Genomic DNA, 27,811 nt, shown 5'->3' with positions numbered 1-27,811 from the left:
GGAAATAAATGGTGGCTTGTGAACCAGAGTGCAACCAAATAACCAGAAAGAACTTCAAGTGGGCATTTACCTCAAAAAGTCTGGAGAACACGTGGAATGTGTAAACAGCAGAGGAGCCATCTGTGTCTGACAACATTTGGTTGACATGGCAACGCCAGGCATCCTCTTCATTGTCGTAGGCAACAGGCTGGAACGCTGCCAGGATGGCAGAGAGGAAGGGCGAAGGGGGCGGAGAGGCCTGGATCTCTGGGAAGCCGTCTGCGTCACCTTCATCTTGACTGAAACACACGCAGGGCCAATAAGCTACAGTCCGACATGTTCCACACTCCCCTCAGTCTTCACTGAAGGACAAATGTAAACACACACACATGCTCGTCGCCAAGACTGCAAGTAAACAAGCTCACATCGCAGTATCGATGCTCCCTCAGTGCTGATTTTGCTGCAGCATATTAAGAGCTCTAATCTACTGCAGTGCTCTCACACAATAACAACATTTGAGCTAATAGCATTTTAGCATCATGCAAACATCTCTCTCTCTATCTCTCTCTATCCCACACACACACACACACTCACACACAAGCCCAGCAGATACTTACGGGCCAGTCGGACCAAACAATCTGAAGAAGCAGACAGAATATAAATATCTAAAGCCTGCGCTGCCAAGCGCTGCAGCGGACACGGTCTCTGTCCTCATCCTAACCCCAACTATCGCTTCTCTTTCCCTCACTCTCTCCCCGTGTCTGCAGCACGAATGAGCTGCAACTGCTAACAGCACTATTGCGCTGCACTCCCATCCCACACAGGACTGCAGAGAGCTGTGTACAAGCTCGGCATCGACACACTGACACATACACACATTTCTGCCAAACAGAGCCAGCTCCAGACCTCAGTGTTTGAACACCTTCCGAATTGTTTTTATGTTTCTCTCTCTCACTCAAAGCTTCATACAAAGAAAAATACTGAACTTTCCAGTGGCCTGCTGTTTGACAATCACTTAGAGTACACTCCAATCACACAGTTACCCATCAATCATGTGTGTGACTCAGCTCAGTGACAGACCTTGAGCACAGTGATGCATGCTAATGTGACTGTACATGTGCTTAGCTGCGTGTATCTTTGTTCAGCATCTCTTCCTTGTGTTGCCTTTAAAACTGTCCTCCAGTTTGAATTGGCTCACCTTGAAAAAATGAAATGTTTCCAAGTGGATTGGAGCCAGCCCACCGTGGCCCACCTCCATAGTGCCAGCCAACAAGCGATCCATGCACGGGAAAAAATTACCCATCATACCATTTCAAAAGTCTGAAGCTCACAAAAGTTAGAGCAGCTATATTATAATCCATTGGCCTTAACAAACAACCATACCTAAACAATTCCTTGTTATATACATATGACTTTTCATGAGAATGATGTTAAATCATATAGTTTGATTTATTGGACAACTGCACTGAGAGTTTCTAGCAGGGAGTTCGTTAACAGGTTGTAAAGTCCTGCCCTGGGGAACTTCACTGCACTGGAATCACAAGGTGAACATACAATGTGATCAACCAATCAGAAATCTTTTTCTGGCAAAATCAACCTCCTCCCTCATTAAAAATGTGAAATCAGCTGTTTGATTTAGACCTACTGCACCTTTTATCCAATACATAAGCTTATTATGAAATTTCATAAAAATTATGTATTGTCATCTTAAGTTAGTGGAGATGCTCTCAATCCCTTTCAGCGAGGGATTGGTGAAACCCTACCCAACATGATGTGAGCTTAATTCATTTTCAACACTAGGGTTATAGGTTATATATATTAGGTAATATACAAACACAGCTCACTGATGGGGAACGTTAATATGACATGCATGCATTCAGCTTTTGCCAGATCCTTAAAACCGGTGGTCAGAAATAAAATTCTGCCCCATTACCTGGACATGTCAGAGTAGTCGGCCTCCTCCTCCTCACAGCGCTCGTCCAGCTCCTTCAGGGCTTGTGTCACATCTTCTTCCCACATAGAGCCACAGGTGCTGTCCGGGTCCGGATCTAGATCTGGCTTTGTCTCTGGTGGCATGGGCAGAGGCAGAGACAGGACTGTCTGGGAGTCCTCGTCACAGAGGGACCCCGGTGGAGTGTCTATGACCAGCAGGGGAGGGGGGGCCGGGTCCAGGTCCTCGTGAGGGTCCTGGGTCTCTTGGGGGTCCTGAGCATACTGGGAGTCCTGAGGATAGTGCGTGTCTCGGAGGTCACAAAGCTCTTGTGGGTCAGAGGGCAGAGGTGGTGCGCTGCAAAACCCCGTGTCCTCGCTCACACTGCTGCTCAGCTCATCGGCTGCCGTCATGCTGACTGCGTCCTGTAACACCAAGCCAGATGGGGGGGGTCTCAGGTGCTGCTTGACAGGTGAGATCACATATAAATACAATATAGATTCATAGTTTAACCTTTATATAGCCTGAATTAACACTGTTACAGCCTATACTTCGGAATATAAATCAGTTTCAATGATTTTATACTATAGAAGAGGCACTTTAAAGTCAGCATTTTTTAAATGTTCACATCCTCGTCTCATTATGTCACTCTCTAAGCGAACATCTCTCAAGAGAAATTAAAGGAAAAGAATCGATTAACAGGAGCCAATATCAATCTATCACTGAAACACCTGACCTCAGTGCTAATAAAATAGCGGCATCGTGGCAAATTGACAATGAACGAGAGGCAGCAGATGAATGAAACGCTCCGACACACGTCACATCTGAATGGATTGAATTAATGACAGTCACTCTTTCACTACCCATTAAGGATGGACTGTATTTGTGACAAAACAAATTCGCCACACATCAATCAACAAGGTTGTGCACAAAAATTCAAACCAGTCACAGCATCTGACTCAGACATGGGAAACTCCAGATAAATTCTATTTGTAAACAGACCATGGTGATGTAAAGCAAGCACCCGGCAGAGAGGATGTGCTGGGAGACGTCACAGAGGAGGGGATATAAATAAGAGCACTTGGTTTTTTCTCCGTCTTGTTTTTTTTTTTTATCTAAAAGTCTAATGCATTAGGAAAGCGGCGTGTGGCAGTCAGCCAGTACATCACATAGACAGCAGCTATATTACAGAAAGCTTTTAGAAGTAGTCGTTGCCATCCTGAAGGGAATGAGTAAGAGTATTGATGGTTTTATCTGGGGCTCATTACACTAAGAGCCTGGGCTGTGATGGGGGAGATGCCCTTGGAATAACATTGAGCCCACTGACCACATGGACTTCCTAGAAAGTTGCATTCAGTTCTGTGCGTAGAGAACTGTCATTTAGGGGAAGAACACCAATATATAAATATATGTATGCGCAAATACTATGCCTTTATTTGAAGGTTAGAAATATGATCTAAACTCTGCAATTCCTAAACTGTGCATTCAAATGTAAATCGTGGCAATAAAATATACTCACCATTGTTAGTAATGTGTCAGTGATAGATGTCAGTAGCAGTCGATAGCAAAGCCGTTTATCACAAGAAAATCTATGGCTTGTTAATATGGTTTCAGATTAAAGGAGCCTCATTGGCTCGAACACCATAGGAGCCCCGGTCAGACCTGGTATTAACATCTGTTCTGAGAGATCCCATCACAAGAGGGCAGCATTAAGTATGTCTGTTTAAACCTGCTTTTAAAATGCATCCTGAATTGAAAACCAATTTTAGTGTCATTTCATGTTGGCCAGTGTTGAAATTGTGGCAGTGGCTACAAACAAATCGGCACATGAACACTGTCACCTCTTGAGATAGAGTGGATCGTCCTCTAACCAGAGGGTCTACGGTTCAATCCCAGTCCCCCCCTTTCTGGGTGCCAAAGTGTCCTTGGGCAAGATAATTCTCCCCAAATTGATCTTGATGGTTGTGCCCACAAAGTGTGAGTGATGTGTGATAGAGAATGTGCTGCACATGGATACACTGAGTAAATGTCAAAACTATTCTGTAAAGACCTGTAGTAAATCTGCTATATATATACAGACATTACACATTTACATTAACTTAAAAACGTAAAAATATGTTTAAACTGTAGCAGGTCAGAGGATCTTAGCTGAATAGGCTTTTCTTCATATGTGGCCCAGGATGCATTTGGGATCACACAGTGTACCAGGCTACCACTGAATGTGGTTTGTGCGATCGGCTATTAGGAAACATTTGGGAGCTTTCAGACATACTTAGCACTGACCACCTGGAATGGATCCCCCAGGTCTGACACCAGGTTAATACCAGGTCTGGCTTACAGTTACTGCAATTGAAGTGAACACCCCCGTGTAATGGACTCATACTCACACGTGTCTGCCGAAGATAAAGGAGCTGGTGGAGTTTTACATGGTGGATTTAGTTGGAATAGTCAGTTGTGTTATTAACGGTGAGCAGTAACAGCTGACCTGAGGTGAGCTATAGATTTCATCTCTCCCGAATTAAACAAGCAAGCCCCACATCATAGTGTAGCTTTGAAGGGGGCAAGAGCTAGCACACCTGAGCACCCACGCCCAGAGCAGAGCAACAAAGCAAGCAATGGTAGAAGGAGTAAGAAGCAGCGAATGCAATTAATGCACAATTATAGTACCAGCAGTTTTACCCCATCAGAAACTCCCTGCTGATCCTCTGTCTCAAAGACAGACAAGCAAATGAAGTACAGCAAAGCAGATAAAGGCCTAACAGAAAGGAGAAACACAAGCTAGAAAGCACCCGAGCACCACAGATTATTGCTGCGCCCAATTGATCGCACCTCAGGCAACTGGCTGCTGGTGCTGTCTGAGTTGGCCATCTCCAAAAGGGTGCTATCCAGTCGGGGGAGGGAGGGTAGAGAGGGAAGGACAGTGGCCTCCTGGGCACTGCTGGACGATTCTTGAGACTGTAGTAGAGAGTCCACGTGGTTGGACGCGGTGTCGTCTGTGGCAGAATCACTGTTGAGCTGAGGAAATACATAAGGAGCGATTAGCTGCACTGCTGAGAACCAGTATTAACTCGATACAGATAGTTTTATTTGCCGATAAATGCAGCTGATTTTGTCTCTTTCTTAAGAGGAATTAGCAAAGCATCTTCCACTGTTTGCTTAACAATCCTTTGAAGCGGAAGAATCTCTTTTTGTACACAATGGCAGCATAAATTCACTTTTAGACTCCATTAGACCTTTCTGTTGGTATCACAGTCTCTGATGTGTAGTGGGAATATGTTGGGACACAATTAACTCCTTATATTAATTGTACTCAATTAAATAGGCGAGAGCTTATGATTTGATTTTTCTGTGGAACTGGTGGAAAACTGAATTAACTATAAGTCATTTACACTGTTTCCAGGTTCAGTGTTTTAACAGTATGATTTTTGCTACTTATTAATAAGTTAAACACAAAAAAACTGCATTGCCCATGTTTCTGTATCAAGCAGAGCAAGTTTAGTCATTTTAGTTTTCCATTCAATTGATTCAGGACTTTAAAATAACTTCAGGCAAAAAGTAAGATCATGCCAACATCAATGATATTTCTTATTGTTTATATATTCCAGTACTTCCTGCATTGTCTGTAAATGACACATAAATGTTGCATGCTGAGTTTTCTCACATTTCATTATAATAACAAGAAACATTTTTGGGGCAAATGTCCAATAGAGGCAAAAGCTCATTCTCTCACCATGCACTACCAAGACCAAGAAAGTCAGAAGAAGAGAGGAAGAAAATATCTCCATTAGATCGAAGAAACGCTATTTCAATGAATGACATTGTTATTATTAGCAGCTCTGGATAAGATATTAAGGTAAAGCGCAAGAAAGCAATGGAGAGTTAGAGAGAAGCAGCCAATGAGTTAGAAAATGCAACAAAGAAGATGCTGTTAATCTAAATTCTAACACGTTTTAATTTTATACTTGAAAGAAATTCAAATTTGAACTGTAACTTTAATTTAGAAATCTATTTTAACAAAAACTACAAATTATCAATGATTTAGATTGTATCATATGTGAAGTGAACTTTTAATTGTTTTTCCTACACTGTACTTACCTTTAGTAAAAATGTAAACAAATGTAAGATAGAACAGTCGCATTACTCAGAGGTGAAGGGGCTAGGCTAAGGTTTGAGGGAAGCATCTACCACCAGCGAAGAAGCAAGCATCTAGCCTCTGTCCACACCGGCAGCAGGTCCAGCTCAGGATGCACACATACACACGCACACCATGCCAGCGGGCTGTGTGGGGGGCATGGTGGGTTGGGTTTATTTTGGGGGAGGGGCCCTGATTAGAGTAAGACTTACAAGGCCAGAGCGGGTGAGAATCTGGCTAGCACTCAGTACCTCCTCCTCAGACGATTCATCTGTGTCCTCGTGGTTGGTTAGGTTGAGGCTCGGTGTGCTGCCCGCGAACTGGCACTCCTGCAAAGTCGGCGTGTCCCCTTTGTCCATGCTCTCCAGGGAGCGACGACGCACCCCCCAGTTAAAGTTGTCCATGCTCTCCCCCTGCAGGACAATCAGGACAAGAGCAAAGTAAGACACCGTGTGTACACACCAGCAGGGTTTCGGACAGATTTTGCTGAACAAGGAAACAAAGCACAAAACACAAGGAACATTCCACGACTTGGAAAAAGATTAAATAGACTGTATATAAAGGCGATGACACATCTCCACTTCCTCCTAATATCCACAAATGAAGACAAAATACCCCAGATAGGCGCACTGCCATCTTAATAATAATAATAAAGTTTATTTCCATAGCCCCTTTCACACTAGAGGTACAAGGAGCTTCACAAAATAAAATAAGTGCAAAGATAGCAAGTCATATAAAAGCCAGATCATTCTCAGTAATGCAATAAAACAAATCAGATTAAAGAAACAAACTATAAAAATGCCTAAACAGGTGGGTCTATTGACCAAAAATAAAGAACAACCAAGTGGCGATCAAGATGTGTGGCTTCACTTTCGGGGAGCTGTCATGTTGTCCATCTTTATACACAGTCTATGATATAAATGCATGAGAGTGGGTGAGATGAAGTTTCTCCACATATTGGGATGGTATATGTTGCAATGTTCTATAACTATAACAGTAAAAGGGTTCACAGCCACAGTGATTTCAAATCAAGCAGGACTACAGCACTTAATCTGTGACAACACAGAGAGACACCAGGACGATGCAGAGAACTGCGTCTCTAAGAAGCTCTCCGGCTCTCAGACTTACCTGCAACTCCTTGTGGCAAGAGAAGAGAAGGAATAAGTGTGTTAGTGGACCAATGACAGTTACACAACAGGACACAAGTTGGACAAACAAGACACACATGTTAAACTTGAATAAGATATCATCTAATATGGTAGAGAGAAGTGATGAAGAGTGACAACTGAGTGTGCAAGTCGATTTGAAAATGTATCTTTTGTTAGATGATTTACCCATTTAGACCAAATGCAACATTTGATTCCCTTTAGAACCAGATGAGACTTGTGACGTGTTTTATAAAAAACATTGAGATTTCAAGAAATACATTATTTGAAATTTTGATTGATTGTTAACGCTCGTAGCCTGCAAAGTTGTTACAGTAGCGTTTCAGACAAAGGTTGACGATCTAAGCGAGGGGCGTGATATTGAAGCAGATAACAACAGTGTTTCATTGACGAAAACAACATTGAAAAAAACAGATTGATGATGATGCAGATTCAGATCCAGGTGATGTGTGATGATCTGTGACCGATGCTCAGTTGGTAAGGGCCATGTTTGAGGAGCAGGATCAAGAAAAGGGGGATCTCGACAAGTCATGTTTGATGGTTTGTGAAAAATAATCAACTTTAGGCAAAGATTTACAATGAAAGCCAAATGTCGAATGTCTCCATCTGCTTCAGACGCAGACAAATTAAAGCTTTTGTAAAAGTTGGCAATTATGTCATGTCAGAAAACTTTACAGGGTTGTTTTCAAACACTAAGGTTTTAGCTTACATATTTATTTGGTCGCCTTATGTCTTGTCTTATGGGATAAAATAAGCATTTATACTATACACCCACTATTGGCTCCTTAACATTTCCTTCAATTTTTTCACTTTAATCGTACTCATAACCAGAAAATCACATCTTAGCTAAAGTTTTCAAATTTCCAGGCCTGTTGCTGCAGCCTTGTTTTTTGTGTGTGAAATCTTATAAAAATTCTCACCTCGGCATCCTCCAGCTCCACATCTAAGAAGTCAAAGTCCTTGAAGACACCAAACTGCTGCTCACTGCCGGTATCCTCTCCCAAATCCTCCTCTCGGACCACCTCCTCCACTGTGGGTATGAGACTGGTCTGCTGGTCAGCGGAGTCCAGATCCTCATTTGAAGAGAACACCACCTGCACAGGAAGGAAGGAAATGTAAGTCTCTGTCGTCAAGTAGTGAAATAAAATTGTTGTATTTTTTATAAAAGGCCTGTTTAAACAAACATCTAAATCCAAACGAACAACCACACGAAGAAAACACAGGAACACACCACATGCAGGAGTATTCTTAACAGTGAATGTACAGAGACCTTGTCTGAAGCTTTAGAGTAGGAGAGGAGTCTTACAGATGGATTTTTGGGAATGCCAGACTCGGGGCCACATAAAGACAGGACATTCATCAGCCTCTCTCTGGTTCGTCTCTGCAACAAGAAAAGATACATAAGATGACATCAAGAAATAAATGGCTCAGAGTGTTCTAATGGCTGTACATCTGAGACACATCTACTTTGTGCAAAGCATCTTTAAAGTCCAAGACCACAAAGTCCACAATTATAACAGAGTGAGAGTCTCAGAGAATAAATACAAATTATAAATAGATAGATAAACAAAATGAAGACATTTGTATCACATTTTAAGGATTGGTCGCACTTATGGCTTTTGTTTGCACACTGTAAAAAATAATATATATATAATTGTATGGTTCAGCTGTCTAACTGCCTGTAGTCCATTAAAAAATATATAGAGTAGCAGATACTTATATTCATCTTTGTGATGAACTACAATATTACAAACCATAATGTACTATTTTGGCAGAGTAGTATCTTTAAATCAATGTGTTTTTATGCTTGGGAAAAACTACAATGCACCAGGTGATAAAAAGAAAACATAATGCATTTTTATTCTGATTGTTTAGTATGTTCAGATTGTGTCTCAGTTTGAGATCGACCGAGCTGGATCTCGTGAAGCTTAGCCTTGACTGAGTTCTGCCTCCTATCTTCTGGTTTGAGTTAGTACAGTGTTGGGCCAGGTGTCTGTTTGAATAGGTACCTGGGAGAGCTGAGGCCTTTTCCAGCTGACCGGCACCAGACCGTTGGAGTTGGAGCCGGAGGACGTGGAGGAAGTGCTCCTAGTCACAGCAATCACCTGTGGCTTTCCATTTCGGCCTGCTGCGGTACGCTGATCACCATATTTATGCCCTATGATTGGGGTCTATCAAGACAGAGAACACCAGTTAGCAATAAAATATTAAAAACAATATGCTTTAAGTGAAAACAATGAGATACTGTTGCGTGAGAGCAGACACAGAGGCACACACTGACCTCTGAGATGTCGAAGTGGAAGTCGAGAGTCTTGCCAGGCAGCTCCTTGGAGGAGTTGTTGAATATGCGCGTGAAGGCAATCTCTGGAGAGCCACAGGATTCTGTGCTGTAAGAGCGCTGCACATCATCTGGGACGACAAGGCTGGCTGAGCGAGACACCACCAACTTCAAAATGTTTTGGGCCTCCTTCCAATGTGGGCTCTGTAAAAAAACAAAACAGAAATAATTAGTCCATTGTGGAATATCAGGCTGTGTAGGCATTTCTGTAGAACATCTGAAAGGACATATCTGCCCTCAGACAAACAAAGAATCTCCTTCTCACAGCAATTAAAGCCTCAGACTCTGGAAATATGCGTCTTTCATGTTGTTTTTTACGATGTATGGTCAACATTCCTGTCATAGCTTAAAAAGCCTCCTAACAAATAAGACTCTCAGTGCGCACGCAATGGAGTACAGAATACGCACAAATACAATGCATTCTACACAAGGCAACACAGGCAGTAAGCCAGTACACAATTGGCCTTAGGCATTAACAATAATGGTATAACAGCTGTCACAGGCAGTTGTGAGGGAGAAGCATATAGTGGCCTGGTTCAGGGCTGGTAAAAGGCTTCCATAAAGAGCAGAGGCTGCATTAAAGAACCTATAAGACATGGTTTTCTTTCTTCTTCTAAATTGTGTTTCTATTTATAGACCAGACCATCCCAGTTTTGACATACATCAGGCTATAGGCTCTGTCCGGTAAACATGCATACAGCAAACTGCCCCCAAGTGGTGAATGACTAAAGTTCTCAACCTCCACTGCAGAGACTCTGAGCTTGGTTCTATTAATGTTATTATATTATGTTCTATTAACTAAAATGAATGAAAAACCTGTACTAGAAAATGAAATACACGGTCAATTATATCATAACCTTACATGCAGGCCTTTCTGTAAAATGTCTTGATGCAGAAGGTTTTGATTCATCTGATGAGTCAGATGTAGGTGGCCGTTCACAAGTGTTTCACAACTAACAGGACAGGAAAGTGATTTTAGTTTGATGTGCAAAAGGCACAGTCAATATTAAAGTTAGGATTCTTACTTTGGTTTCACATCGTAATTTAGCGGACCAAAGAATTCTGTATGATATACGTACGTAATCATCACCCATGTGGCTATGTCTACATATACTTGACATTGATTGGTTTGTAGACAAGCATGAGTCAGATGTCAGTGTGTAAATTCAGCTATATAAAACAGGGCAGTGCATAAAAAAAGGTAGTCTTTTAATTCTGTCTCAACTTCCTTGGATTGGTCTGAAAGTCATAACTTTTAAAAAAAAAAAGTTTTCACACTGCAAAAGAACCGAACCATGGGCCGAGATCATCTCTTGTAGTCAGCCTAAATTTTGGTCCCAGGCACATGTCCAGACAAAACAAGGTAGATATGAAAGTGCCCCAATTTACATATTAAGTTACTGAGGAAATAAGTTGGTGTGATACTGGATCAAAATGAAGAGTGGTCAAAGCTCACCTGAACATATTTGCCAATGATCTTCATGATCTCCAGGTTGAACTGCTTGACAGGAGCGGCTGATAGATCAATATGACTCAGCAGGCTGTAGATGATCTGCAACAAGGACTGCTGCATGCTGGGAAGTCCCTTTTCCAGCAGCTGAGAGATAAAGATGGGCAAATTACTGGTTGCATCTTACCATATGTGCCTAAGAGCAGCATCTTTTATCTTGATCTTACATACCTCAGCCAAGTAAGTGACCAGGTTCAATGTTATATCAGCAAAGGCATCGTGGAGGTAGCGACACACCACATTGATCCAGTTGGTGCAGTCGCGGGAGTAGGTGTGTGCGCTGTACAGGCTCATCATGTGGGCCAGATTGGAGAGGGTGGCCGACTTCTCTTCGGCGCAAACCTTGGCTATTTTATCAGCCGTCTCCTTACAGAAAGGAGTCGGACTGTCAAAGTGCTGGATGAGGTGTGGGAGGAGGCACAGGATGTTCAGAGGAAAACCTGCAGACACGTCATGGAACATCAAGAGTCATATTGTTAGAAATAAAATCTGAATGAAATCCTTTGCAGTTTTTAACATAATTGATGACAGAAAAACAATAATCTCATTGAAGAGAAGAAAAGTTTGCATGTGAATGTATCCGTATTATTTTTATTATGCAATGTCAAAAGAATGAAAGAAAACAAATTAGTTATCATTGTTTTGCATGATTAATATTAACATTTTAAAAACATAAAGACAGGCTGTAAAGAAACACAAATCCATAAACAAATCAGCAGTGGGCACATTCCTTAGCACGTACCTGCCACTTGTGTAGGGTCTATCAGCGTGTGTCTGGAGACACTGATGAGTTTGCTGAGCAGGTGGATGGTGAGCTCCTGAGTAGAAGCAGAGGTGAAGCCCTTCAGGAAGAGCTGCAGCAGGCCAGGAAAGCTGTACCACTTCAACTTAGCCTGGACCTTCTCCAGACGTTCCCGGCTGTCTGCACGATCGAGAGGCAGCTGGCCCAGGAGCTTGTTCAGCAGCCGCAGGGCCAGCAGGTACTCAAACTCGTAGTCCGACTCCAGCAGCGAGGCGGCGATCCAGAACACAGTGGCCATCAAGCTAGAAGGGTCCACGGGGGGGATGGCTTCCCCGCCTGGACCCCCTCCTCCGCCCAGTGATGATAAGCTCCGCGTTCGGGCCAGGTTTCCATGGCTGCCACCAAGTCGGTCAGCTATGTCTAGAGTGTTACTCCTGCGTCGGTCTCCTTTTCGTTCACCCACCTGGTTCGCTCGCAGAGAGTTGCTACGGTTGTGGACATAATGGAACAGGCCGCCGCTGTTCAAGTTCAGTTGGCCTGTGCTTTTCCTGTTGGAAGCAAGCTTAGCCCCCAACAACAGATCACGCGGAGAAGTTCTGTGTGTATAAAAAAAAGCTTGTAAATGACAGTAGGGTTGAGATAGTGGAATAATTAGTGAGGGTATGAAGAGATGGACTTACTGAGCTAAGGCAGTGAGGAGGTCATAGTTTTTGACTGTGTCTGCTAATGTGTCGATGCCTGACTCCAGTGTCAGGAGAAGTTCAATGACAAAGCCCTGAAGACAAAACACACAAGCAGTCAGCTTTTTTTACTAAGAAACAAACAGATGACTACTTTGAGCTTTTCAGTTTTTATTTCCTCTAGTGTGTTACATAGGTTTATTGTGTGTGTAAAATATCTGCAGCCTGTTTTCTATAAACCTTTTCAAGAACGAAAACCAAATTAAAATGATGAACCTGATGATGAGCATAATATGTCTCCTTTAAGTCTTCATGTTAAACTGAATGTAACTTCCTGATCTCATGATACAGAGCATAGGTTCACCTGCTATTGTCCTGAGCCTTTCTGAGAGAATATGTGATCTACAGGACAGGTTTTCATATTAAGTATGAAACTGCATGGAACAAGATAAGGGGGATTTTAGTGGCTACAAAATATTTTATTTCCCAAAGTTCTAAATTAACAAAATGACCAGCATTCTTCATCAAAATACAATGAACAGTGTTGTTTAATGTTGCATATTCGAAAACTATTTTTCTGACCTGAGCCTCCTCTCCTGGGTCCCCCACAGTCTCTACCAGTCGAGACAGGATGTCAGACAGCGTTGCAGGAGTCAGAGGTTGTTTGAGTGCCCTGAAAATCTGGAATGAGCGTCCAGCGTAGTGGCGAGAAGGACAAGACAGAGCGGTTTGTAGAGCCACTTCACTCAGCAATGAATCCAGCTGGAAACCTGAGGAGATGCACATACACAGGCGGGTGAATATGATGAAGCTTTCCACTTTATACCTGTGACCCAGGCTGAAATAAACAGAATCAGACAATGCGCAAGCAGACCTAATGGGGAATGTTTGAAGACGGTCACGACGTGTCGCACAAAAACACTCAGCTGGTCAGCGCTCTTTATGTTGGGGTTTTTGGGCGATACATCCTCATGGTTCCAGAGTGGACCCTTCTTCCTACAAGCAAGAGCAAACACAAATCAGGAAATGTGACCTGTTATAGCTACAGGATTTACTCCACACATCATCACAGAATTCAGTATCTAAGTATTTTAATGTTATCACAACAGGGGGGAAAAAAAGCAGTCACGCCAACCCCAAAATCAAAACCATGCAAAAATTAAAATACCCAATCCTCTCAGACACTGCTGGAAGCATGAAAGCAAATACAGTAATTGAACATAATGAGTAACCTGCTGCATCTCGATGGTTAATACGGATTCATGTTAAATAAGACATCAGACTAAGTTAGAAGCAGTGATACAAGTTGTATAGTTTAAATTTAAAGTTATTTTTTTAACTGAAACCAACCTTGATGTAATGAACTCAATGAGAGCTTTGGCCTTCTCGTCCTGTTCAGCAGTGGCATCCACCTCGCTGAGAAGTGAAGGGGAGAGGTGGGACAGAGCAGTGCCCCCCGCCCCGACACTGATGCTGGAGGATGTGGAGCTGGAGCTGAGGCCAGAGTCTGTCATTGGTGATGGCTGACCATCTGGCAATAAATCTTGCACTCCTACATTCATCCAAACAATAGAAATTCACATTGAGCTGCATGGTACACATCTCTTTTCTCCATGATATAATATCACCACCATCTTTAAGAATCTCTATATTTTAGGAACATTCATGTAGTGTTTAATTATGATGCTGTTCTTTTGCCATTAGAATAAAAATAAAACTGTAATATTCAGGAACAGGGAACCCTGCCTCTGTGGGACTGATGACAACACGACAGATGAGCATGTGTCACGTTTCTGTTACTAAATTCCTTCAATTAAATGACAGGTTGTTTTTACTATCTATAGAGAACTCTGTCATTTCTAGGCTTAGCAGCAGAACTGACCGGTTAGGTTGAACTCTGGAGCTACTGGCTTCACAGTCAGGACCCTAGGATCGTTGTAGTCTCTGTTGCGTAGGAGCACCATAGCCACAGACTGAACGTTGCTATTTGCTCCCTGGACCACGAGCAGGTGAAGTAGTAGACGTTTACAGTGCTCGTAAACCTCTGGGTGCTGGTGATCAAACCCTGGAAGAAAAGCCAAAAAGAGATTAGAGCAGGTGATTTCAGCAGGTAGAGCTTTGATGAAAGCTTGAAAAATCATTTGAACTCAGTCACACACTATATACTGTGCTGTTATAATATTCAGGAAGCAACTAACCTATAAAAATTGCATGTAACAACAGGGGCAGGTAGGCACTCCACTCCACTTTGACCCCATGGTCCACAATGAGGTCTGTCAGTAGGATGACAGCAATGTTACATCTGTAAAAACAGAAAACAAGGCTTGACTTAGACAAAGAACACAACACTATGATAGAGAGGGGGTTAAACTAATGGTTTTTGGTGTACCTGTGGAGTGGTACACCAGGGGCATTGGTCTCTGGCAAATAGTCCACCAGCGGAGACCAGCAGCCTCCTGTTGGAGGGAAGGGGAGGGGCTCTGGCCGGTTGTGATCCATCACTTTCAAACGCCAGTTAGCGTAAAGTGGCATGGAGTCACCTGGAGAAGGGATAAGGAAGATTATCAGTAGTGTACTGTAAATGTAAGTGGGAGACAAGAGGTCTAAAGAGTTTGTTCTTACTCTTCTCCTCTTCATAGGAACCTCCAGAACTGCTGCTGTAACGAGACTCCAGACGGTGGTGCTGACGGTTCAGGTTGCTGTTCAGACCACTGTAGATGTCCAGGTGGGTGTAACTGCAGAACAGACACAGTTGATTTAAAAGGATTTTGCCAGCAGTACGTTTTTTTGCCCACAGTAAACATATTTTAAGTTATATTGCATCAGCATTTTCAATTTAAAAGTATCTCAGCTCATAGCTATCAGTCTCCCTAAGATGTTTCCATAATAGAGCTCTAAAATGTAATTCTTTATCTGAATTAATGCTAAATCTACTACAAATTCAATCAGGCATTTAAAGTTTTACTTTCAGTATAGAAGAAATAACGATACAAATACCAATGTTTGCTTGTTGTAGGAACTATTGAGTTTCTCTATAATTTGTAAGGTCTTGACCTTATTATGTCAAGTGCCTGTTAAGTGGCAGTACCCAAATTAAACTGCTATTTAGTTAGACTGAGATTTCTGCACTATATTCTAAAACAAAATAGCTATGAGGCAAGGCCAAGGAAAGCATCAACATTGACATACTTTTGTCAATAAGCACAAACTGTAAAGGAGAAGAGATATATTTAAATCTACATTTTGGTCATTGCCATAAACTGCCTGCAATATGTTGTAGAATGTCAATATTTAGCACCATCAAGGATTACTTTCATTAGAACACTGGCTGAAGACATGATGCTCTCACATTTTATGGTTTGCACTTGGGGCAGCAGTTTAAGCACCTACCGTCACTTCAGAGCCGTTAAAAACATATGATCAGGGAGGATGTGAATTCAATTTGGAAAAAATTACAATAAAAAATAAAACCTTGTAATGATACAGTGAAGGTAAAAGAAACTGTACACAAGTATTGAAAGTTCCAGGAAGAGGGTAAAAGTACTTAAACACCCTGGTACTTTTTAAAAACTTCAGTGACCACTGTTGAATCTCTACTTAGGTAACTATGTTTTAGTGTGAAATGTAACGTCATTACTTGATTAAAGTGTCTACTCCTTTCATGCCTTCTAACAATAGTAGCATTGTGCTGTGGTTTTTCTGGTACCTGTCCTCCATGTTCGAGTCTTTAATCTTGCCTTCATGATGAACTTCATTTCCTGGCACCATGGTATTGCTGCTGGAAGTTGTTCCTGAGAAAAAAGACAAAACTTTGACCATCATGTAGCAACAAGACTTTATTTAGTATTGGCAGCCAGGCTTAATCTGTGAACTAGTAAATAAGTCGTGCTCATTAACCTGAGGTGACTGAGGGGATCTTGTAACTGGAGCTGATGCGGTAGTAAGGTGGGTTGTCCATGTGAGTAACAGCTGAGCTTACAGGATCAGTCAGCTCAAGCTCGCACATCAACTCCTCCAGCAGCTGCATAGTCTTATCTCTGCCTAAGTAAACAACCACTCGTTTCACCTGCGGACAAAAATGAAACCGTCAAAAACAAGAGGAATAAATGGCAGACGCTGCACATGGTGATGTGGTGGATGAGCTGCATGATAGCAATGTGCCGTGACTCACATAGGGCAAAAGGCTTGGGTCACTGTTGACTCCTGACATACTGATGAGGAAGTGCAGAATGATTTTGAGGTTCTTTGGCCAACTGTCTGCTAATGTGGTCCACACGTTCTCGATCTCCGACCAAGCAAACTCATCCCCGTACTGTCAAAATAAAACCAGTTAATTCTCCTCAATCAACATTTATATAACCATCTTACACAAACATTCTGAATATGTTCACATGGTGCATTAGTAGCATCACCTTAGCGGTCATGAACATGAGGTTGTTTAACACCATGGTTGTAGCACGAGGCGAGCCCCAGCCCTCTCCATGGAGCCAGCGCCTGCTGTTCACCATCATGACCTCCCGCTCGTGTACGTCCTCGTCTTCCTCAACACTGCCACAGTCCTCCGGTCGCCGTACAGTTGGTTTAAAGTCGACCAGCTCCACATTGTTCATCCAAGGCAGGAGGTAATGCAGCATTACTTGACGACCACCAGGATGCGCTGTCTGGATGCGCTGGCTCACCTCTGCAGTGGGGACAGTCGAGAGAACGTTTGTAACTGAGGCTGATTCAAGTCATTAACGCGTGTTGGGATTAAGCAATATACAGATACAATTTAATTGAGCCATCCACCGATGAACATTAATGATGTTCAGTAGTGTTAGGATGTGTTTGCATGGAGACCTCATTATGTCAGAGTAGTGAGTAGATATGAGCCAATTGAACTCAAGTTTGAATATCACTTTGAAAAAGAAATAAAATTCCCATCTCATATATATGCAGCAAAAAAATAATGTTTGGTTGGTTCTTGAAACAAGTCTTCAATGAGGCTTTGGTGAAAACACATGTAATCATGGCACGGCTACACTTGTATGTGCTGTTAAGCATTTGAAAAATCTTTTTGCTTTGCTCATATACACAAAATCAAATCTCTGCTTTCACAGGAATATTACATTACAGAAACCTGCTTTTCAAACAGCAGCTGGAAAATTGTTGGAATGTAGCAAACCTGAGAAGATGGGCAGGGTTAGTTCTGGGTAAGTTCGTGCAAGCTCCTCAGACAGCTGGTAGTAAGACACAGAGTAGAGGTGTGGCAGCGGTGAGGGAGGGGTCAAGATGCCATCTGTTCGCTGGATCTCCAATTTGTGGGCGTAGCGGAAGAGCTTGGGTTCCAGTATCTATTAGTTAGATAAATAATTGAAACTTAATCAACAACTAAATTGAACACAAAGTTGTACAGAGCAGTGTTATGTAGAGTAGATGTATAAAAGTTTTACTTTTATGAGACAGAAATTCTGACCTGTAACAGCTGCATGGCTGCTTCATAGATGTCCCTGGAAGAATCAGCCGCCTTGAACAGAATCAGGTTCAGCAGCACCACAGTGTCAAATTGGTAATCCCTAAAAGAAAACATAAAACATATCCATGTGGCTCCAAAGGGACCAACAAATTCACAAAATTGCGTCAAGCTGATGCTGCTAATATGAGGTACCTGTTGTGAAAGACATTAGCGATGGCCCTGAAGCAGCCGGCTGCCACACGACGGGAGCCAGTGTAGCAGCGGTCGACAGCCCAAAACATGAGGTTGCTCTGGTCAGGATTCAGCTCCAACAGCAGCATCACAGCCTCGCAACCAAGCTGGTGAACCTGGAGGAGACACACAGACACTGTTAGAGCCATGGCCTCCTAAGCCTAACCCTATGAAATTTTGAAAGAATACGACACAGGAAGATTTTCCCTCCTATTACAATGTTCAAGTTATTTTAACCTCAACTACATTCTGTAAATAATAACATTTATTGAGCAGGCTTTTATCTGAAGTTTTAACTTCTTGCAGTACCTCTGAGCACCATTAAGTGGCACTAGTGTCAAGGTATATGAAGCTGTGCTGCATAAGGGTAACCTGTCTCACAGTTCAGCTGCACTGAAACATCTGTTCCTCTTTTAAAAAACAAATTTTGATGCTTCCTCTGCCTGCGTCACCAGTATTATATTATAACTATACACTGTTCTTGTGTTGATTGCCACTATTACATTCTCTCACTTAACTGATTACGCAGTTATTATGTTATGTTCAATTTGCTTTCATCATAACAGACCTTTTACACAGCAGCTATTTGACATGAAGTAGTAGGTTAACACAAGTGTTAACATTTATCAAAAATAATTAAGACAATTTATATAAAACAGAACCTTCATCAGTGTGATGAGTGATACCTGTGTTCACCTACTATTTCATGTCAAATTGGCTGCCATGATGAGCTATATTGAAACATGTAAGAACTGCATTTTGTAAAGTCAATATATCCCAGTAAACAACTGAGTAATTCAAGTCAAATCTGTGGATGTGTTACTTTCTCTGATCATTCAAGTCTTTTCTTTGACAGTGGATGCTCCTACCTCAAACCAATATCCTGTGTTCATCCATTACTGTTGGTTAGCTCCCTAACCAACTATCAAAAGCAGAGCCCAACCAATACAGATATTTGGGGTTGGGTGTCGATAATGATATTAGGAAGTAAAAAACTTCAGATACAGATGCATCAGTTAATGTATACATCAAATTAACAAAACGATTCCTAAGTGTGCTATGTAATATTTGTATTTACCTTTATTTCACCAGGTTAATCCCATTCAGATTATAAATCTCTTTTACAATTACAAAGAACTGAAACTGAGGCTTAAAATTTTAAAGTTTAACCATAAAATCTAAGTATATATAAATAAACATAATAAATAGAACTTAAATCAAGAAAACTATATTTTTTCCCTAAAATAAACATCTTTTCTGCATTGTTAATTTTGTAAAATAAAAAAATTCAGCAAACGCAGACACTGACACGTTTGTGAAAGGCTCACATCTGTCGGTTCCTGTTGGCCAAACAATAAATCTGTCGGACTCTAACCAATAGCAGTTAATAGAGGAAATTGCCTGACATGATAACATTTCACTTACTTTCTTATCCTGAGAATCCAGGATGTTGTCCAGCCACTTGTAGAGGTAGCCATCGGAGGAGAGGCCAACATTGTCGGCTACAGGTCCACAACACAACACTGCAGACATGGCCTAGAACATTTAACAAGTTAGTTGATTAGTTACCATTTAGTATAGATTTCAAAATGTAGATGTTTGTATGAGTGTGTGTACCTTTAGTGCACAGTACTGATGGCGGTTGATCTGCATATTTCTGTCACTGTAGCGGTCCAGGGGAGTGAACATGATGCTGAAGGGCCCGGCCCAGTGACTGAACAGCATGAACAAACTGTGTCTGAGTGACTGCTGTGGAAAGATGGTTCTCCGCTGGTGCACTGAAACATGACAAGTAACCCAAAACACACACATAAGACAGAGATTCAGTGCAAATAATAAATATGTTTGAGAAATAAAATGTATATATACAGTACCTGGGACATTCTGTATTATATTCGCCACGAGTGCACTGAAGTGACAGCGAATGTCCTTCAGTGTATCCGAGTCCTTGTCATTTTCAGCCTCAAGCAGCTGCCTGGTCAGATCAACATACTCCAGCAGCGAACTGTTCAGAGAGTGGCTCTCACCATCTAACCCTCCACTGGTTCTTTAAAACAAAAAGTAAAGGAGAAAAGATATAAGAATGTACAAATGTATTCCTAATTTTGTTGTACAAAAAAGCTGTGGATTACATACATCTGACTGATGACACCAGCATCTGCCAGTAACTCAAATATCCGGACCAGCTGAACCCTGAGGATGTCACGACGCCTGCGCCGCTTCATGTTCTGCAGAGTAAAGATAGAATCATTTTAACTCAGTAAATTGTTATTCTCTAATGACACAAATGTGACAAAAGCGTTAAAGCTCCTAGTGAACAGCACTTACTTCAGGTCTTCTTTCCAGAGCTTCTTTTATGATGGGATTCAGCTCCTCTAACAACTCTCTGAAGAATATGAAAGTTAGATGTTAATAACTAAATGGTTTAGGTACAGTAATGTTTATATGCTGCATACAGATCATGTCGAGTGGCGATTACCTGAAGGCCACGGGGTTGGTCCGGCCAAGCCCCAACACAAGAGACTCTGTGATGTCCATGCTCTCAGAGCGCATCATTGGAACAATGTGTTTGAAGAGGGAGGAGGGGGACGGAGTGCCAACAATCTATTAACAGACAAGGAGAAAAGCAATGTCATGGCTGAAGCTAAACTAAATCAAGTCTTCTGACTGTTCCTTGTTAGTTTCAACTAAAAGCACTTAAAACAGGTGTGTTGTCATATTAAATTGCATTTCCCAAAATGGTGTCTGTGCAGGTGCTCCTGACCTTTGAATCATAACTGTAGCCGCTGTCCGGCGTGGACGCCAGCGTCTCAGGCGGGGAGCAGCGGACGGAGCCAGAGGTGGAGGATGAGGAGCACATAGAGGAAGAGGAGGAAGCTGAGCTACAACAGAGGATCAGGTAGTTCCTCCAAAGACCGATGTACGAGTCACTGCTGTTCAGACTGTTCACTTTCTTGGCATTGATGGGGCTGCTGTAGGAGGTCATGTGAGACAGATTAATAACATGACATCAGAAGTGTTGAGTAACACTGAGCGAACCCAGAAAAGAAAGATGCTGCCTTCTGTCTTATAGTTCTTTGTGATTAAAAGTCTTGCTTACAGTATCCTAGCATATAATTTCCTCCAAAAAACAGTAGAACTTGATCTTTTCAGTGTGAAAGTTTACAGTAAAAACATCCACACTGACAAACACACATAAAATCACACAAAGAAGGTTAAAGAAACGTACTTGATGTCCACTTGGGGAGACAATAACTGCAGGCGGGTGTAGGCGAACATCCAGGCGTAGTTGAGAGCAGTTGGACAATGTTTGGGCAAGTGCTCCTGCCGCAGGTAGCTTGAGAAACTGATGACCCAGGGGTCCTGGCCCTGAGTAACGTGAGCAAACACCCAGATGTGCGAGGGGCTCACCACATCAAACTGGTGGCTGATGGGGGATGAGCTCCATTCTGCTAGTGTCTGAAGATCAATCCCACTGGGACAGTACAGCAGGTTGGTCTACAGAGAAAACCACAGAGAGATGAGCAGCGTCTCAGAGTATTTATTCAAGTTTTAGGATTCTGGAAATAAGACAGGTCATTTATACCTGGTCAGCTCCTGTGAGATGAATGAAACTTTCCAACACTGATGCACTTAATCGGTCCATTACGTCAATGGCCAAGTCTTCATCGCCCTTAAAGGTTGAGGCAGATGGAGCAGATGTCAGGAAAGGAGTACTTGCAATAAAGACTCTCTACAGTATCATACGCATTTGACTGTTACTTAGCAGTCACAACAAAGTGCTCTGTAATTACCTTTCCGATGCCCAGTGCAGTGTGCAGAGCACGGACCTCCTTGAGGACATTAACAGCCAGCCTACGTGTGGCTGGGCGGCAGCTGCAAAGCACCACCAAAGCTAAGCCCTCCACTACATGCAGCACACCGAGAGGAGGAACACGTTCCAGGGGGAGAGAATGGCCGCTGCTTGAGCCCTGTTGAAGAAGACGTGTAATTAAAATCCCTTATAACTCTGATACACATTTGTCACTTCACACTTCATAACACCTGACCACATAAGGAATGAACTTCCTCGACCAACCTGTGCATCATGGCTCTTATTGCTGCTCTGCACTGCCTGCCTCCACTGGCTGATGAGCTGTAGTAGCATCTTGACTGCGTTGTCCAACAGCGTGGGGTGGACATCGGTCACCTCTCTGACAATGAAGTAGACAAAGCCGGAGAGCACGTCCTCACGCCACTCTGGGAAATCAACCATCAGGGCCTGAAGAGTGGTAAAGGCAAGGCCCCGCAGCTCCTCGTCCATGTGGATGGTCAGCCTGAAGGTGCAGAGAGACAACGACATTAGAGGACAAAAGGGGCAACTACAGTATGTAGTTATGCTACAGTATGTTGTTAGTGATGTGTCTGCAGTAAAACTTACTTGGCTAGAAGCTCTATTAGGTCTTGTCTGCTCATGCCATCAGGTATCAGTCTTGGGATGGCGGCCACACACGTGCGGAACAGATCAATCTTTGGCTTCCTCTCTCCCCTAAAGCACAAACAATGAGATGCTGTTATAGATCAGAGACACACAGATTAACTGTATGGATCCAGGGTGTGGCTACAATACATACGTGATCATGTCCTCAGGCTCCTTGTTGGACATCTGCACGTTGGTCATGCTCATGGAGCGTCCCACCTCCTTGTCCAGGTGTCGTAGGATGTTATCTAAGGCCTTTCTTACTTGGGGGTAGTACACAGACATGCCTGAAAAAAAACCCAGCAGTCATTACACTGACAGCAAAAAACCCCAGATATTGTATCACTTTTCATGAAAAGTTTCAATAATCAAACTCACCTATGCCCTTGGCTTCTTCATCAGTGAGTGTGGTGTTGAGGAAGATCTTCTTGACACGTAAGGTGTTGCCAGAGGGCATGATGATTCCAGTCGTAGGCATGGGAGGCTCTGCATCTTTCTGCTGTAGGCTGTCAGCGATCACCAAGAAGGCTCGCAAACCAATATTCATCCTCTGGTAGAGGAGCAGAAATAGGGGAGAGGATGAGAGATATTCCACCAGCACGTCTAGTAACATAATCGCCAAGTCTGATCTACTTTACCTCTGGATTGATGGTGAAGGTCTTGTGAGACTTGCCCACACACAGGAGGTCATAGATTATTTCCTTCATAGCAAAGTCCAGTCTTTCCTGTGGCGAAGATTCGCAAAAGCAAACACAGAGTCACGACATTGCACATTTTGTTTTAGCTCTGAAAGCAATACGGTCAACTCGTGCTTAAAGCCCACCTGAGCTATGAACTGGATGATCTTGACGAAGATGTTGAGAGGTGTGTCCCTTGGCACTACACTGCGGGAACCTTTGGGGAAAAGTGCTGAAACGATGCTCAGTAGCCGACTAGGAGGGAAAACAGGGAGAATTTTGTCAGCATTTCAAGTCCTTAATTTCTAAACTAACTATTTGGGTTTGATAGTGTGTATAAGAGTTTGTTGCTCGAGGATCAACTCAGAGATGGCCCTGCAACTGACCTCTGTGTGACAGTGTTACTCTCGCACTTGATCCGGATAATGTAGACCCAGAGCAGTCTGTAGAGCGACTCCAGCGCAACACGGGACATTTTGGGATCTTTGTTCTGTGGATGTAAAAAGACAAATGTGAGCCACTCGATTGAATTATGACAATAATTCAATTTACACCGCTGTTCAGGTTGTTTTTGTCTGGAGAAACTCAGATCATCCGATTAAAGCTGTGCGACAATATGCTCAAACTAACAACACAACGTTTCAGTCTGTGTGCATAATTCCTGTTGACGTTGGACATTTGAGGATGGAAAGGTAATGGTCTATATTTATCTAGCGCTTTTCTAGTCTTGATGATCCCTCAGAGCGCTTTACACAGTACAGGTAATTGCCATTCACCCATTCACACACATTTTTTGAGTGTGCATCTATGTTCAGCACTTTTTCAATGCGGGGCAATTCGGGCTTCAGTATCTTTACCCCCTCAACCACAGCCGCCCCAGTGACGCAGGTGATCGCTACACCTCAAGTTTAAAGAGCATTTTATGACCCGTATGTAGAAACACAGAGTGAGGAGACAGTTGTTCTCATTTTCTAAAAAGGTAACAACACCAAAAAGACCTAGTTTGATGAAACCGTAAAGCAGTGTTGGATCATGAGTTGTGATTTTCACCATCATTGCAGATGAAACTCTACCTGATGCGGCCCAGGCACAAATCCTGTCCCTGCATAAGGTAATGTGATGCTTTTTTATTCAAGACATTCCAGACAACAGCAATGAAGAATCGTGATCCTTTACGAGGGACAAACAGTGGAAGGAAAAACTAGCCGAGTGGCTAACTGGCTAGCAGTGTGTTTTTCCTTTGTCATATGTCATTTGCCCCTGAAGTAAAAGCAGAGATGAACAAAGCAACAAATAAAGCGGATGAGAAAATTAAAAGGCAATGAAACATCTGATCACTTTTGGGTATTGTAAGTACATTAGTTAAAAAAAATAAAACATTGCCATTTTAATGAAGAATTGTTAGATAGATTCTCTTTAAGTCATTGCAATACAGGGCAAACTTTTACATTTTAATTAGAATTTATTTAATCATGTCCGGGAATAGAGAACATTCAGTTGAGTCTTCTGCAATACTGAACATCCATATTTTTGAGAGACAGAGTCATACTGTGAGCAGTCCTGCCCAGAGCATGTGATCATCATGGTGCTAGGATCTCCATATGTCAGCTTCTCCCTGATGGTCTGCTGGATTTCTGCTTTAAACCAAATTGCATTTATCACCTACTGCACAATAAAATATTGAATGTCCATATTCTGATGTTTCAATTAACAAGCTATTATTAAATATAAATTAAGTTATTTAAAAATGGTGCCTTCAATCTGGTAACTTCACTGTGACGCAGATAGAGCACTGTTCACTGTTGTCTGGCCCTGCCCACAGATTATCCAAGATACCTCTTACTGGGTTGACACAGAGGAAAGGCTCATGACAACATCACGCAATGGGTTGACGTAAGCAAGCTATACCATAACAGGAGCAGGCAGCAGATGCATTATGTCAGAGGCAAACCTTTTTAAACCTGGATATATAATTAAAACTAAAAAAAGATAAATATATTAGTCTCTTTTAGTTCTGAAACCATGTTTAATATTTCCATCTGCAACTCAACAAAGCAGTGATACAAAACACTAGACCACTGAGCACAAAAAAACATTCAACTAGCACTGCTCAAAGTCATAGTTTTGAGATTGTGATTGATCATTATTTGTATTATTATTACCATTGGCCAAGGAGATTCTGATGTCATTTGCGTATGTTCCTGTATCATTTTTAGCAGGATTAGAAAAAAACTCCTGGAAGGATTATTACAAAACTTGGAATGAAGGGAAGAATGGCAAAAATGTTGTTGTGGAAATCCAAATTAACTTCCTTCTCATTGTGAGATTTTTAGGGCCTTTATAAACATTTTTATGAATTTCTCAAGAAGTAGCGCAGGGATCTGATCTCAATATGGTGATTAAGTGCAAATCACTCTTCACCTCTCCTTTTTGTTTAAACATATTTAAATTAAAAGTGTAAAACAAACCGTATATTGAATAAAAAATTACCGGAGAATGGAGAAAAATCCACTTCTCACTACAGTACTAAGAACCACAATAACCAACAACTTAATAATGCTCAGATATATAACGTTAACAGACGATGTGGCAGGTACTTTATTCTGCAACCAAAAATATCCCGATAGCAATAGCGTGGCAGTTGCCAGCTGTACTGTTATCAATTCCAACAGAGAAACTGAATGCAGCATTAGCACAAGACCACACTAGGGGAACGCCAAAATACCAAATTCCTCTGGTAAATACAAGTAGGGAAGGGATACACAATATTGAAATGTGTTTGTTTATAATATTGCCATGGTGGTTTCGTTTTCATTTTGTCTGATAGTTAGTACTACTGCAGATTAACTAGTGGAGGGATGTGGTTCAGTTCACTGCACAGAAATGAATCTGCAACACCACAGGGTTCATGTAGTTCATGAACTTGTAATCACAGCTGAATCTTCTCATATCAAATATATATCTTCATAATATTGTGAATATAATGTTGGTATCAGTCTTCATACAAATAGGCAGCACATAAGAAAGATCCCCCCTAATAGTTGATAAATAGTTTGGGCATCCATATTAAACACAGACATGATCTAATATCTAACAAAACTCATCACCACTGCTCATGAACACAAACCAGATCAACTAAAACAAACCTAATGCAACGGCACAAGTCTAAAGTGGTTCAAATAAGTTCACTACTTTCACTGCGTAACACTTCAGTAGCACTATCACGACAGAGAGCGACTTGCTACCCAGCTAGCCATACAGGCTGCACCGTTCGGTCCTCACTGTCCTGGTGAGAACCTGGAGCGTTAAAGAGGGGGAGCACCAGGTGGGTCACTGACACCAGATAACTCACCTGCAGCGTCTCAATCTGCTTTCGGATGCTGTTGTTAGATGGCATCTGGAGCGAGTCCATGTGAGAGAAAGATCAAATGACAGGAAACAAAGAATGTAGGGTTTGGGGAGGGACACATGCAAGTTAAAGGCAAAAAAAACAAAAACAGAACCTAAACAAATATGACAAGAGCAGTGCAGAGTGTCTTTACTCTTGTCAGTGTGACGCTACAAACATCTGTTAAACTGAAATTAAAGTCAATGGACCGTTCAACATGTCAACTGAGGAATTATGAGTGGCATGAAAGTTATAAAATGAACAGTCTATTTGTATTTGATGCGATATAAATTAATGTTTTAATGGAATGAGCAAAACGTGCAAAAGCAAAGCGGGGTAAGGTGTGCCTTGGAAATCAATGGAAAAGAGAAAATAGACATAAATAGAAGAGGGAAGCTGAGGGGAACACAGAAGGACGAGGAGGAAAAGGAAATTTGAAAATGTGGATGGAACAAAAAATTAAATGCCTTTTCCCTTTTTTACCAACAAAACCGACGAGAGGCCACACCCAAATCAGCAGTTGATTAAAATCCATGTGAAGCAGACTCAAAATGCAAACTGTTCTCCTATTTTGAACCTGTGGAGATCAAATTTGAAATGGGACTGCACAATTATGGCAAACATTATATATGTTAGTTAGTATAATACTGCTTTTTACTATTTATCGAGTTTTAGATAAGACAGGCAGTGATGCTTTTTTTAGCTCTCTATTATGCATCAGGGAAATTATCTAAATAGTAGTATTGAACACTACTAACGGGTATTAGGGGGTTGAAGAAAAGATTATTGAGAATTTATTCGAGAATAAAGTCTTCATTTTACAAGAATAATTGTAATCTATAGAGAACTTTTTATTTTTTATTTAAGCTACTTCCAAAAAAAGTTTTTTCCCCCTAATTCTACTAAATTTACATCCTTGTTCTCATAATTTTACAACTTAATTTTTGAAATCTCCATCCCAAAAAATCTTCAACAAAAGGCCTAATACTCCAATGTAGAACTGACCATTTCATTTTATTTAATCTCCATCTTTACTTTAAATTTGAAAAATATGTAGGTTTATTAATATGAGTATTCAAATGATTTAATTTGTTACGCATATTATTAAGGGGTTTAAACACCAC

At 41.8% G+C, this 27,811-nt stretch overlaps 1 protein-coding gene across 4 annotated transcripts in view; it reads right to left on the bottom strand.

Moving 5' to 3' along the window:
* The window catches only part of fryl (furry homolog, like), a 68,158-nt gene that overhangs the window by 8,225 nt on the left and 32,122 nt on the right, over positions 1–27,811 (bottom strand). For 2 of the 4 annotated variants that reach the window (XM_061077838.1, XM_061077836.1), the window contains 44 exons: positions 26,652–26,696; positions 23,686–23,789; positions 23,446–23,554; positions 23,261–23,347; positions 23,001–23,172; positions 22,777–22,909; positions 22,584–22,691; positions 22,242–22,479; positions 21,958–22,134; positions 21,750–21,836; positions 21,393–21,661; positions 20,928–21,135; positions 20,643–20,767; positions 20,492–20,549; positions 20,300–20,391; positions 20,038–20,210; positions 19,781–19,941; positions 19,589–19,699; positions 18,125–18,279; positions 17,933–18,032; positions 17,642–17,810; positions 16,890–17,158; positions 16,649–16,789; positions 16,375–16,543; positions 16,184–16,268; positions 15,100–15,212; positions 14,867–15,017; positions 14,676–14,779; positions 14,360–14,542; positions 13,828–14,029; positions 13,352–13,473; positions 13,060–13,247; positions 12,478–12,572; positions 11,798–12,393; positions 11,227–11,495; positions 11,002–11,142; positions 9,489–9,689; positions 9,217–9,378; positions 8,478–8,588; positions 8,128–8,301; positions 6,254–6,454; positions 4,739–4,924; positions 1,913–2,334; positions 71–278 (listed from right to left, as the gene is read on the bottom strand). In XM_061077838.1, the coding sequence (XP_060933821.1) occupies positions 71–278; positions 1,913–2,334; positions 4,739–4,924; positions 6,254–6,454; positions 8,128–8,301; positions 8,478–8,588; positions 9,217–9,378; positions 9,489–9,689; positions 11,002–11,142; positions 11,227–11,495; positions 11,798–12,393; positions 12,478–12,572; positions 13,060–13,247; positions 13,352–13,473; positions 13,828–14,029; positions 14,360–14,542; positions 14,676–14,779; positions 14,867–15,017; positions 15,100–15,212; positions 16,184–16,268; positions 16,375–16,543; positions 16,649–16,789; positions 16,890–17,158; positions 17,642–17,810; positions 17,933–18,032; positions 18,125–18,279; positions 19,589–19,699; positions 19,781–19,941; positions 20,038–20,210; positions 20,300–20,391; positions 20,492–20,549; positions 20,643–20,767; positions 20,928–21,135; positions 21,393–21,661; positions 21,750–21,836; positions 21,958–22,134; positions 22,242–22,479; positions 22,584–22,691; positions 22,777–22,909; positions 23,001–23,172; positions 23,261–23,347; positions 23,446–23,554; positions 23,686–23,789; positions 26,652–26,696 (7,374 nt within the window). The remainder of the gene's footprint in view (positions 1–70; positions 279–1,912; positions 2,335–4,738; positions 4,925–6,253; positions 6,455–8,127; positions 8,302–8,477; positions 8,589–9,216; positions 9,379–9,488; positions 9,690–11,001; positions 11,143–11,226; positions 11,496–11,797; positions 12,394–12,477; positions 12,573–13,059; positions 13,248–13,351; positions 13,474–13,827; positions 14,030–14,359; positions 14,543–14,675; positions 14,780–14,866; positions 15,018–15,099; positions 15,213–16,183; positions 16,269–16,374; positions 16,544–16,648; positions 16,790–16,889; positions 17,159–17,641; positions 17,811–17,932; positions 18,033–18,124; positions 18,280–19,588; positions 19,700–19,780; positions 19,942–20,037; positions 20,211–20,299; positions 20,392–20,491; positions 20,550–20,642; positions 20,768–20,927; positions 21,136–21,392; positions 21,662–21,749; positions 21,837–21,957; positions 22,135–22,241; positions 22,480–22,583; positions 22,692–22,776; positions 22,910–23,000; positions 23,173–23,260; positions 23,348–23,445; positions 23,555–23,685; positions 23,790–26,651; positions 26,697–27,811) is intronic. The other 2 variants (XM_061077837.1, XM_061077839.1) reach the window with 2 other exon arrangements.

Source organism: Limanda limanda, chromosome 9 (genome assembly GCF_963576545.1).
Source record: "Limanda limanda chromosome 9, fLimLim1.1, whole genome shotgun sequence".
Classification (NCBI taxonomy): Eukaryota; Metazoa; Chordata; class Actinopteri; order Pleuronectiformes; family Pleuronectidae; genus Limanda; species Limanda limanda.
This window is presented reverse-complemented; position numbering and strand designations above follow the sequence as displayed.